The sequence below is a fragment of the Rhinolophus sinicus genome, chromosome 1 (assembly GCF_057876585.1).
Source record: "Rhinolophus sinicus isolate RSI-liver-muscle chromosome 1, RSI-T2T, whole genome shotgun sequence".
Classification (NCBI taxonomy): domain Eukaryota; kingdom Metazoa; phylum Chordata; class Mammalia; order Chiroptera; family Rhinolophidae; genus Rhinolophus; species Rhinolophus sinicus.
This window is the reverse complement of record NC_142501.1, coordinates 5,046,303-5,057,848: the sequence shown is the minus strand read 5'-3', so window position 1 is coordinate 5,057,848 and position 11,546 is coordinate 5,046,303. Positions and strand designations below refer to the sequence as shown.

Here is an 11,546-nt window from a genome sequence, read left to right as displayed (position 1 = left end):
ATAAAGATCTATAGTGACACACTGCTTCCCCCAAAGCAGGTTTCTCTCTCCCAGCTTGGAAAATACGGAAAATGCTGGATCTGTAAGGTCTGACTTGGCCCTTGTTTCCTCAGAGCAGGGATTCTCAGAAGGGCTGTCCCCGACCACCTGGGCAGGGACACCCCCAAGGAGCTGTGTGCAGGCCTTGTCCTACCCAGGCATTCTTAGAACGGGAATCTAGGAAAGATCTTTTTTCTACATAACATGAAATTTACCATTTACTATTTCAGCCGCATGAAATACATTCACGTATGTTGTACATTCATCACCACTCTCCATCTCCCCAATTTCTTCATCTCAAACGGAAACTCTGTACCCATTAAGTAACAACTCCCCATTCTTTTCTCCCCCCAGACCCTGGTAACTACCATTATTCTACTTTCTATCTCTCAATTTGAGTTTGACTAATCTAGATAACGTCATGTAAGTGGAATCATGTATTTGTCCTTTTGTGTCTAGCTTATTTCTCTTAGCATGTTTCCAGAATTCAGCCATGTTGTAGCATATGTTGGAATTTTATTCTTTTTTAAAGCTGAATAATATTCCATTGTATGTATAGACCACATATACCACATCTACTCGTCTGCTGATGGACATTTTAGTTTCCACCTTTTGTCTGTTGAGAATAATTCTACTATGAACATGGATGTGTAATTATCTGTTAAAGTCCTTGCTTTCAATTCTTTTGGGTATATAGCTAGGAGCGGAATTGTTGGGTCCTATGGTAATTCTATGTTTAATTTTTCAAGGAACTGCTGCCACACTGTTTTCCACATAGCTGCACCATTTTACATTCCTACCAGCAATGCATGAGGGTTCCAACTTCGTCACATCCTCACCAATGCATAGTTTTTTTATTAGCCTTAATAGGTGTGAGGTGGTATTTCATTGTGGTTTTGATTTGCATTTCCCTAGTGATTAGTAATGATGAGCATCTTTTCATGTGTTTATCAATTATTTGTACATCATCTTCGGAGAAACGTCTGTTCAAGTCCCTCGCCCACTTTTTAATTGGGTTTGTTAAGTTGTAGGCGTTCTTCGTATATTTTGCATGAGAGATCATTTTTTGTATATACAGTATTCTTGAGTCGTATCATTTGTTAAAACGTCATTTATTACTTTTTAAATTTGGAGAACATAAAATGGAGGGGTACATGAAGCATTAGTGATTATATTCTTTGACTCAGCAATTCCATATGTGGTGCAGGGGACCCTGCTCGCTGCGCCATTTGTGCGAGGCGGCCTGGCCTGCGGGGTCTCTGCTCCCGTTCCCCACATAAGAATGCAGGATATGGTGAGGCCAAAAAGGAACACCCACGGAGCCATAGATAGGGGAGTCATACCACTATATTCTCACTGGCGGCTGGATCCACACGATCTGCAACCTGCTGTCCGCTTCTCTGCCTGCCAACCGACCGACTCTCCAACCAACAGACTCTCCAACCAATGCAGCCGCGGCACTTACATCAGTGGCTAATTGGCTAACTGGTTACAGCTGATGGCCATCTACTACCCGAGCCAGCCCCTTTCCACCTGAGGCCGAGAGCCTGGAAACTGCTCTCTGGGACTCTGTCCCCACACCATAGCTAGGGATTTATGACAAGGAATTTTCATGAACATGCAGATTTAACTGCAAGCATGTTCATCATAAAAGAAGGAAAAGATGGAAGCTATGAACATCAATGTCCAATCATAGCAAATAGGTTAAATAAAATATGGACCACCCAACACAGGGCTGTGATTACAAATAACACTGTAAATGAGCATTCAGTATTTATATGAGCATTTATAACATAGCCATGCACGAAAGGAGAAAGTTGCAAAACAATATGTATAGTACTATCCCATTTTTGTTTCAAAGATACAAAAATGAAGGAAAAATGCATGCCTTTGCACTCAGGAAAAAAATCAGTTCTTTTTAAGGCATCCTCAAATGCATGTACGGTGCTAAAAATCTATACATTTTCAAAAAATATATAAAAACTCAAGACCAGAGTCCACACTCAGCTCCTGTTCCTTACTTGTGCTGTGAGATTTGATAGATTTCTCACTTTAATTTGTTCATTCCTAGGTTTTCCAAAGTCTCTACTGTCTGGTTGTAGAGGAGGAAAAAAGAAAATTATCAAACTTTAAAAACTGAAAATCTAAAGTAATGAAAATCTGAATTAGATGAAATCTAGTTCAAATATCTCGGTACCAGGGAAACGCCCAGCAAGATCCAGGTGGGCAGGGCTGGACGCGGAAACTGAAATCACCACCGCCCGGCAGCCGCACAGAGGCCCCGCCCAGGCCCCGCCCCTAGCACCGCCCTGCCTCGCCTTCCCCAGAGCTTCTGAGCCAGCCGCGCAGGGCTCCGCGCAGGCCCCGCCCTCTGGACTCTACTTCCGAATCTTTCACCGCCCCGGCAGTTGGAGACGACAGGCAGAGGTCCCGCCCCCAGCGCGTGGAGGCCACGCCCCGAGCCCCGCCTCGTCCGCCTCGGCTGCGCCGCTAAGTTCGCGCTGCAGGCCCGCGGCGCCCTCGCCCGGGCTTCCGGAGCCGGTCGCGCAGAGACCCCGCCCCCGGTCACGTAAAACCCCGCTCGCCCCCACCCCCTCGCCGCCACGCTGCGTCCGCACCGCCCGTCGCGCTGGTCTTGGCTTCCGGAACGGGACGGAAGGGCGTGCGGCCTGGAAGGTCAAGGCCGCTGAGCGCCGTGGCGGAAGGGCGCGGCTCCGGGAGGAGGTCCTGCGCGCACTTCCTGCTGTGCTCCTCATTCCTGTCCTCGCCCGCCCCCAGGTGCGTTGGACCCTGAGGCCAGAGCTGGGACCTCACAGCCGGGGTCCAGAGATCAAAGTGGGGCGGGCTGGGCGGACCCTCCCCGCCCCCCCCCTCGGACGCGAGCTGCTGGCCGTCCCTGCCAGCGGGAAAGCGGGCGGATCAAAGCCCGCGGTGCGGGGTGCGACCCGTCCCAGTGGCAGCCCAGGACGCAGCGCCCTTGGGCGGGACGCGAGGCTCCCTTTAAGCCTCGCTGTCTGCTGTCACCCTCTCTGCTGGGAGGAAGCTAGTCCCAGAGAGCCAGGCCCTGCGCAGGCCAGAGCCCCCTTTTTCTGCTGGCTGTGAACTGGGGCGTATGTGAGCTGTGAGAACTGATGCTGGAGTCCGAGTCCCACTTCAAAGACGTGTGACGCCCCGAAATCATAATAGCAGCTGCCATTTATTGAAAACCAGTGCCAGGCGGGCTTGGGACGTATGCCTTCGTGTCCTCTCATTGCTCCTTAGAGCAGTTCCATTACGTGCTGGTAACATCAGTCACCCCCTTTCACAGATGAGGGCGCTGAGATCATAGAGGCAACTTGTCCAAGGCTTCGCAGGAGAAGGGGCACAGCCTGCATTGGGACCCAGATCCCCAATTCAGCGTCTCAGCTTTTACACTCTGTGCTAACCTGGCTGCATGATAATAGTTTCCCTTCAGTAGGCACAGCTGGCTGCCGACTCTCTTGCTTACCTTAGCTCACTGCTGCCTCATCCGCAGCAGGAAGACCCTCCTACCCAGAGCTAAGCCCCTCTGCTCACTGAAGGTGCCCAGTAAGGAGCCTAGAGATCTGTGCCAAGTTAGCATCCACCTGTTTGTTACCAGTGTCCCTTTGCTCAAGTGATGGGAAAAGACACCCCCTGTGAAGCATCTGACGAGTGAAAAGGTGGGTAATTCTAGGATGACTGGTTTGTTCGACCTCGTCGGCCATGCCAGTGACACAGGCCAGGAAGTGTGCATGAGAGCATCCCAGGATATCTTTCACACATAGACAGACTCGGTATTGAAGAAACCAAACCCCAGCTACACTGAGGCTGCCTGCCTCACCTCCACCCACAGCCTCCCTGGGAGGCACCTACAGAGCATTATAGCTTTGCACCTGGCTTTCAGGTTGGTATAGTAAGGCCACGTGATGCTGGACATTTGCAGCAGACAGGACTCGAGGCCCTGGCCCAGCTAGCTCAAGGCCCAGCGCAGTATGCCCACAACAATCCAGATTTTCCAGCCTCCAAATGTACCTCAGAGAGGAAGCTGCACATTTGATTTTTTTTTTTCTTGGCTCCATATTAAAGAACAAAGCATGGGAACTGGACAGGCCTCTCTGTAAACAGAAAACACATGTTTTCTGAGAGAATGGGCTCTTCCTTTCCTGGTTTCTTCTGCAGTGGACAAAGGCCTCTTTAGACCTCCTGGCTTTAAGAGCAGGGAGGCCTCAGACACAGGCCTGAGAGGAGGTGATTCTTGCTACAACTCAGGGAACACCACCACTTTCTTAAATAGAGGAAGTTAGGGACTCCCCTCAGCAGTGGGGTGCGCCTGTAGTAGTCTCAGGAAGGAAGCTCCTCAGGGACCTGGCAGGATTTGGGCACCGGGGAAGGAGAGTCTGGACCACTTGTATCCTCCAAGCACTTGAGAATCGTCTTGGGTTCTACCACGCTAGCTCCAAATGGAGGCGTGTTCCTTAGGGCTGCTAGCCACCACAGCAGAGACCTCTCTAACTCAGAAGAGAAGCTGGGGCCTGATGTCTGCAAGGAGCAGGCATGCCGAGACTGAGTACCCACTGCTGTGTGACCTCAGGCAAGTTTCTTAAACTCTCTGAGCCTTAGGTTTCTCATCAATAAAATGGGGATAACAATATTTGTTAATTAAATAAGGTAATGAGTACCGCCCTCTCAGACACATAGGAGCTGATAAATAAGTGAACGAAATCAAACTTTGTCTCAGTTTCAATGCTAAGCTGTTTGCATAGCCCCAGAGTGGCCTGAGAGACCTCTACAGATACCTAGGCCTCCCATGCTCCAAGGAGCACCTCCACTTCCCCCATCCTCTGCTGGGCACTGGATGAGCGCCAGGGCTCAGCCAACCCCAGACCAGCTGCAACACGTCTTTGGGAGCAGCCGTCTCAGGAACGGATCATGCTTTTGTATCACTCCAGCAGCCTGATCTTTGTCCTCAGGGGGAGATTTGATTTGGGGAAATAACAAGACGTCCTTTGGGCCAAGTCTGCTGAGTAGATGTGTGGAAGCCAAGCCAGGGCCCCCTGTGGCTCCTGGCTCGGCTCCGAAGGGGGTTTGGAAGGACAATGTGGACCGGATCGTCTGGACTGGCCACCACTGGTGTTGGTGGGTGTGAGAGTGCCAGCGTGCGTGTGTATGAAAACACAGAGATAGTCACACGCATCCAAACTCGGTGGATGAACCAAACCAAAGCCAGACTAATTAACACGAGGCTGCCTTTCATCTCTCAGCCCAGAATTTGATTTTCATGGAAATCTTTGTGGGAAAATTGTGAGCATGTCTGATATAGGCAAATGAGTGAGAGTGAGGCCGGAAGCTGTCCTGGAAACGTATGGGTCTTAGAGGTCGGGTTCCTCCTAACCGCCCCTTACCAGCTGTGTGGCCGCTGGCTGGTCACTTCAGCCCCAGGTTTTCCCATCTGAACAATGGGAATCATGATGCCTGTCCTTCATATGAGAAGCAAATGCGGAAAACTGAATCTGAAGAGCCCTGACTTCGTGTAGCAAGGGCCTTCCAAACTCAGATCCCCTTTGACCTGACACTTCTGCTTCTGGGAATTCATCGTCAGGAAAGCAGCACAGCCATACAGAAAAATATCAGTATGAAGCTGTTCCGAGCAGCATTACTTAAAATAGCAAAACCCCTAAGAGGTTACATATTCGACAATAGTGACAAAAGTTTTAATCCATCCGTAGGATAGAGTGCTCCACAGCTCTCAGGCGTGCTCCAGGCAGGAAATACACAGGCCATTCCCGCTGGGTGGGTACACCTCAACCTGTGCCACTGACATTGCTGGTTAAAATTTAAAAAAAAAAATTAGCATTCACAAACCTCTATTCACAATAGCCAAAATATCAGAAACAACCCAATTATCCACCAATGACGAACAGGTAAATTGTGATAGACATAGGACGGGATACTATAAATCAATACGAAGGAACGAACAATTGATAGACTTAGCTGCATAGATGAATGTCAGTTCTGCTGAGCAGGAGTTCACATTCTGTGATCCCATGTATAGTAAATGAAATAAAGGTAAAGGATTCATATCAGTGGTTGCCTGGGGCCTGAGGTGGGGTCTGCCTGCCGCAGGACCAGGGGGATTTTGTGGTGATGGATGTTTTCTTTCTTGATTGTAGTGGTGGTTACACAGGCAAAACTCATCAAACAGTACAAGCGAAAGGGACCTTGCTGCATAGAAATTATACTCGAATAAAGTAGATTTTAAAAATTAATTGGTATTTCAATTTTATTTTTCACATCCTATAGAGAATATTTCATGATATAAAATGCTTACAACATATTAAACAAAAAAAATTCCGAAATAACCTATAGTATGATCACACACATACACACAGTACCTACTCGTATACATATGTGATTTGGAAAATATACCAACCAGAAGGACTTTCAACAAAATGTGCCAGGTAATTATCTCATGGGTAATTTTTGTTTTCTTTTTTGTGCCTTTGTGAATTTCCAAATTTTCTATAACAAACACTTTTCTTCTTATAAACAAATTAAATAAAAACAAACATACCTCTTTTCTTTTCTTCCAGCTGTAGCAGGCCAGGGGCTCGGGGCCGGACTCTGGGACAGGATGACGAGGATGCCCCGGTCCAGCGAAAGGGAACTGCTTAGAAGGCAGGTAGCGGTCCATGGGGGTGTGAGGGGTGGGGCTCCCTTCCCTGGTCCTTTGGCCCAGTTTCTGTGCTGGGTTTGTCTCCAGGGCTGCAGTGCCAACTGGGCACTACCGATGCAGGAGGATCCCTACCCCGGGGCCCACTCCAATAGCCTGGAAGCCAGACCCTCTGGTTGGGAGTGCTGAGTCCTGGGGCGCCATGCACCTCTCCTGAATGTGCCAGTCTCCTGTGCTACCCTGGGCGAGGGGTGGGATGGGGGTTCTGGTCTCGCTGTTCCTGTATCCCTTTCATGTCTGGAGGAGGCCCTCCTGGGTGAGACTCGCAGGGGCTGGCGGGGGTGGGCAGACCCTGTGCACTACTGAGCCAGTATGTAGCACATCTCCTGAGCTAGTATATAGTACTTTGGCCCTGTGAGGTTGGGGCTTCTGTTTACCACCACCAGACTCTCCAAATTTGGGGAAACTGAAAGGAGTGACTTGCCCAGAGTCAACCAGTAGCAGGTGAAGCTCAGAATTGACCCCACCTGGATTCTCCCTGCCTTCAAGCTTCAGTTCCCAGGAGCTTCTGGGCCCCAAATAGCTCATTAATGCAGTGTGGACATGGGGTCCAGGGGCTGTGTTTTTCCTCTGCCTGCCGTCTGCTCTGCGCTCTTGTGCAATTTAGAATCTACTGCACATTCAGTGGACCTGTCAGCTGGGCTTAGCGCTTAAACTAAGTGAGCGTCTCAGAACAGGGCTCTGCCTGCACTTGGAGCTGCTGGCATCCCAGCGTCGCACCCCATCCCCCCGCCCCATCAGGCCCCTTGCTTCCAGCCAGCTGGCCTCACAAAGGTGCCGAGGAGAAGCCCTGATGGATGTGGTTTCTTTCATTCTGACTGAGCAGATTCTACAACAGACTGTAGAAATTAAAAATAAGAGCCTGAAGCTATTAAAATATATATTTTTAACCAAGTTACAAATGGGAAAGATGAGGCAGCAGCAGGTTAAGGACACTTTGTGATGTAGAGTTTTTATCACCCGGCCCTTCTGTAACTGTAAATATCATAAACCTATGGTCCTGGTGGCGGCGGAGACTGTAGGTTCATACCTGCGTGTGACGCTGCAGTCCAGGTGTGGTCTGCTTGGAATTAGTTCACAACCTGAGGTCATTAATCCTGCTCAGATTGTCCTGCAGGGTGAAACCAGGGTTTCCATTTAAAAATAAATCGATGAGGTAAAAGTAAAGAAATTTTAAAAATGTAATGTACTTGTATGTCTATTTATATAACTGTAAAGAAACACTGTAATGTGAATGACCAAAGGCTTTGGAGTAAAGGGACTAAGAGGGAAAGCCTTCCTTCCTTCCTTCCTCTGTATTCTCCAAATTTTCTATAACAGTGCATATCACTTTTATAATGAGAAGAGATAAAATGCACTTATATTAAAAGTAGGCAATCGGCACCCGAGACTTCGCATTAAATGATAACCGTGGCAGTCAGGGTGCTTTGTATTGAGTAGGTGGTATGTGCCAGATCTGCTACACTCTCCTACCATGCAGCTCCCGGAGCACCCCACAGGTGGGAGCTGTCCCCCCACCGTACCTGGGAACTAAGGCCCTGAGATGACACATATGCTCACGCAGGGACTGAGCATGGGCAATTCTGACACTCAGACTGTACCATTTCCATAACAACTTCCTGCCTTTCAAGGTGAACGTTTTTCCTAAATACAATGATCTTTGATTAAAATATTTTTATCTTGTTTACATGGAATCTGGAATTATTTCTGTAAACAGAATTTAGTAAAAAAAATACAATTTTTTTTTACCTTTAATACCTCGTTAACCAACAGCCAAAGTAGGGATCAGCTACATAATTTGGGGGTCCAGGGCCCCATGTTCAAAAGGATTAGGAGTTTTAAGACCACAATAGCAGAGCATTGAGCATGAGGGTTGATTGCATAGGTCCATGAAGCCAGCCCAGACAGGGTCTTGATGGTTTTTCATAGAGCCAGTGCAACGTTCCCCTTTGGGACAAACTGAATGCCAGTGACCAACAATCAGAAAAGAAATGGGTTCGAGCCTCAGGAAGAATAACAGTTCCCAATGCATTTTCCAGTCCCAGAAAAGAAAGCGGTTGTAGTTCAGGGATGGAGCCCCTGGGCGAGAAGGCCTCAGGAGGGAGCAGGCAGGCTTCCCTTCCTGGGAAAGGGCCAGGCCTCTGTGCAAGGAGCTTGTGTGTAGAATGAGGGATACGTACCGAATGGTCTCCTGAAATGTCACCCCTGGCACCCAGCCTACAGGGAATTTCAGTTGCTTTACTGGAGCAGCATGGCTGACCAGCCCAGGTCTTGGGAGAAATGAGAAAAGTTGACGCCCATGCTTGTTCCTGTGAAAACAAAATAAGAAACTTCGTTCCACCCCTTCTGGGAAAGGATCTGGCAGGTGGATTTTCCCCCAGATGAAGTTCACTGTGGACACCGGGAGCTGTCAGCCTCCGTATATAAGCTGACCAGTATCTGTGACTCTGAAAAATGACACCACACGCTGCCCCCACCAACCCTAGGTACTACCTGCCCACCTCCACCACCTGTGTCCTCAGACCCATGGCAAGGTTTGGAAATTTCCAGGTGGATGGGTGGCACCATCAGGCATCCTCATGGTTGCAGCCTCTTCCATGAACCAGTGTGGAAGTCCAGGACTGACTCCAGAAGGGATCCTGTTTGAGAAGTCATTTGAAGGAAAAATTCGTATCCACTTCAGGGAGAGCTTCTCTAGTGGTTTGTGGCTCTACCCACTTTTTTGGGACAAGAAAAGAAGCAACATATTCCCCCCCACCCGCAATCCCTACCCTGGCCTCCACAGCCCCCTCACTCATTTTTCTTTAAAAGACAAACAATGCCACTCTCCCATCTTGAAACAGTCTTTGGAGTCAGGCCTGGGGTCGAGTGTTTTCTCCTTAAACATGTTTTGCAGGTAAGGATGGGCAGACAAATGGACGCACAAGGCAGTGCAGGAGTCTCCCAAGGCCAGTGGGCAGCTGGATGCCCTGTGCCTCTCAGCTTCGGTTCCAGTGCTCGAAGGGCCCTCACAGTCTCCGGACTGGGTTTGGCCATGGTGCATGCAGATTCATTTGGCTGCCTTCCCCAGAAGTGTCCCCAGGATCCTGCCCTAGGAGGGTTCCAAGCCAGGCAGAGCTAAGGGGGCAGTAAATGGCGGGCAACAGCCAGGGAGCTCCCAGGAGGGAGAGGCCAGAGCTTCCCGGTCAGGGCCAGGCTGGTGAATCCTCCTACCTCACACATGGAACATCCATCTTTCTGAGGGGCTAGAACAGAGTCCCACATTCCCCGCAGGTGCATGCTGGGAACAGGTGGGCCTGGCCCAGGACCCTGTATGGAAATGGAGCCCAGGTCCTTCCCTGGGCACCAGGGGTCCTAGCTGGCCCTTGCTCTGAGATGGGAACACAGAGTAGCCGCTCCCAATGGCTAACCCATGCCCATGTGCTAAGAGGATAGACTAAAGGGGGCCCCTAGGCTGCTGCAGCACTGGGGACGTGGCCTGAGTTTCAACCACCTTTCGGGGAGCAGCTTGTGCTTACTTTCCCCCTAAAAACTTTGCCAAAAGAGCTTTGGCGTGGGTTATAAAACAGGCAGGTACGGGAGGAGGGTGCCTCAGCCATGGGACAGTGCACGGGGAAAGAGCATGTCCCGAGTGCGGGTGGTTGTTTACCCCTTAAGAAAAAAACAAGTCAAAAGCTTCTGGTGGAATTTCAAGTTCTCTGGATGTCTGAGTGGCCGGCCCCGTTTCCACCGTATTTCTTTCTTTGCTCCCCTCTCCCGGCCCGCGCTCCCTCTTTGTTGCCAAGCTCAGACGTCCTAGCTGAAACCCAGCCCAGCGCCCGCGAAGCCCGGAAACTTCCAGCTCCGTGATTGTGAGGAAAGTTGGGGTCGTGAGGCCAGGGTGACAGCGGCGCCGCCGGCCAGGCGCGGCTGTGACCCGGGGACGCGGCCTCTCGCGGCCTCGCTCTGCCGGGCCCGCGCCCCGGACCTCGGACAGTCCGCGGGCCGGACGTGAACTTGACTCTGCTGCCGCCCGCCCGGACCGCGGGGGCGCTCCGGGACGACCTGGTAAGCAGCGCCCGCTCTCCCGCCCTCACCCTGGGCACCCTCCGCGGCCGGCTGGGGCCGGGGCCGGGGCCAGGGCCAGGGTCCGGGACTCAGGCCGGGAGGGGGCGCCCGGGGCGAGCGCGGAGGCTGCCAGCGCTGTGGCCGCCATAGAGCGCAGCGCTGAGCCCGCGGCCTCCGCCTGGCGAAGACAGCCCTCCCTGGCCTCCTCCGAACAAAGACTCGGGAAGTTCGGAAGGGAGTCTGTCCCACATTTTCCCTCCCTCGGGCTGCTGGGTCTGGGCGGCGGCCATCAGGGCTCTTAAAGGGGGAAAGAAGCTCACACTGGCTTTTTTCTCTCTTCTTTCTTGTATGCCCTCCTCCCCCCTTGGCAGTGAGGAAGGAGAGGGCACCGGTGCCACTCCGGCTCTTAGGTGGTAACCCTCCGAGGCCTGGGGGCTGCACAGGTGGGTCAGGGCCTGCCAGGGAGAGGGACCCAGCTGCACCCTCACCGCTGCCAGGGGAGCGGATCCTGGGCGCTCAGGTAGACATTGCTTCTGACCTGCCTCACTTGCCTGAGCAGCTTCCCTGAGGCCATGTTGAGTGACCCTCCTGAACAGGACTCCCAGCCACCACCACCCTGTCATTCTACCTGGCGCAGCCGTGCCGGGGCAACCGCCATGCTAAGACCCCACGATTGGCACTGGGGACACAACCCAGCAGCTGTGATCAGGGCCTGGGGAGGAGAGGGAGC

General features: G+C 51.3%; 1 protein-coding gene and 1 long non-coding RNA gene across 3 annotated transcripts; one reads left to right on the top strand and one right to left on the bottom strand.

The window, feature by feature from the left end:
* The first annotated feature begins 1,192 nt into the window (after nt 1-1,192).
* Nucleotides 1,193-7,805, top strand: LOC141570204 (uncharacterized). Its single transcript, XM_074326566.2, has 2 exons — nt 1,193-3,719; nt 6,630-7,805. Exon 1 carries the CDS (start codon nt 2,209-2,211, stop codon nt 3,139-3,141), a length of 933 nt encoding a protein of 310 aa, XP_074182667.2. The 5' UTR covers nt 1,193-2,208; the 3' UTR covers nt 3,142-3,719; nt 6,630-7,805.
* On the bottom strand, nt 6,500-10,816 carry LOC141570206 (uncharacterized). 2 transcript variants are annotated; one of them, XR_012494191.2, is made up of 4 exons: nt 9,271-10,816; nt 8,950-9,078; nt 7,800-7,880; nt 6,500-6,703 (listed from the first exon to the last, which is right to left on the bottom strand). It is a non-coding gene; the product is annotated as an uncharacterized LOC141570206 (long non-coding RNA). The 2 variants fall into 2 exon arrangements; XR_012494190.2 differs by having other exon boundaries at nt 8,950-10,816.
* Between the last annotated feature and the right edge of the window lie 730 nt (nt 10,817-11,546).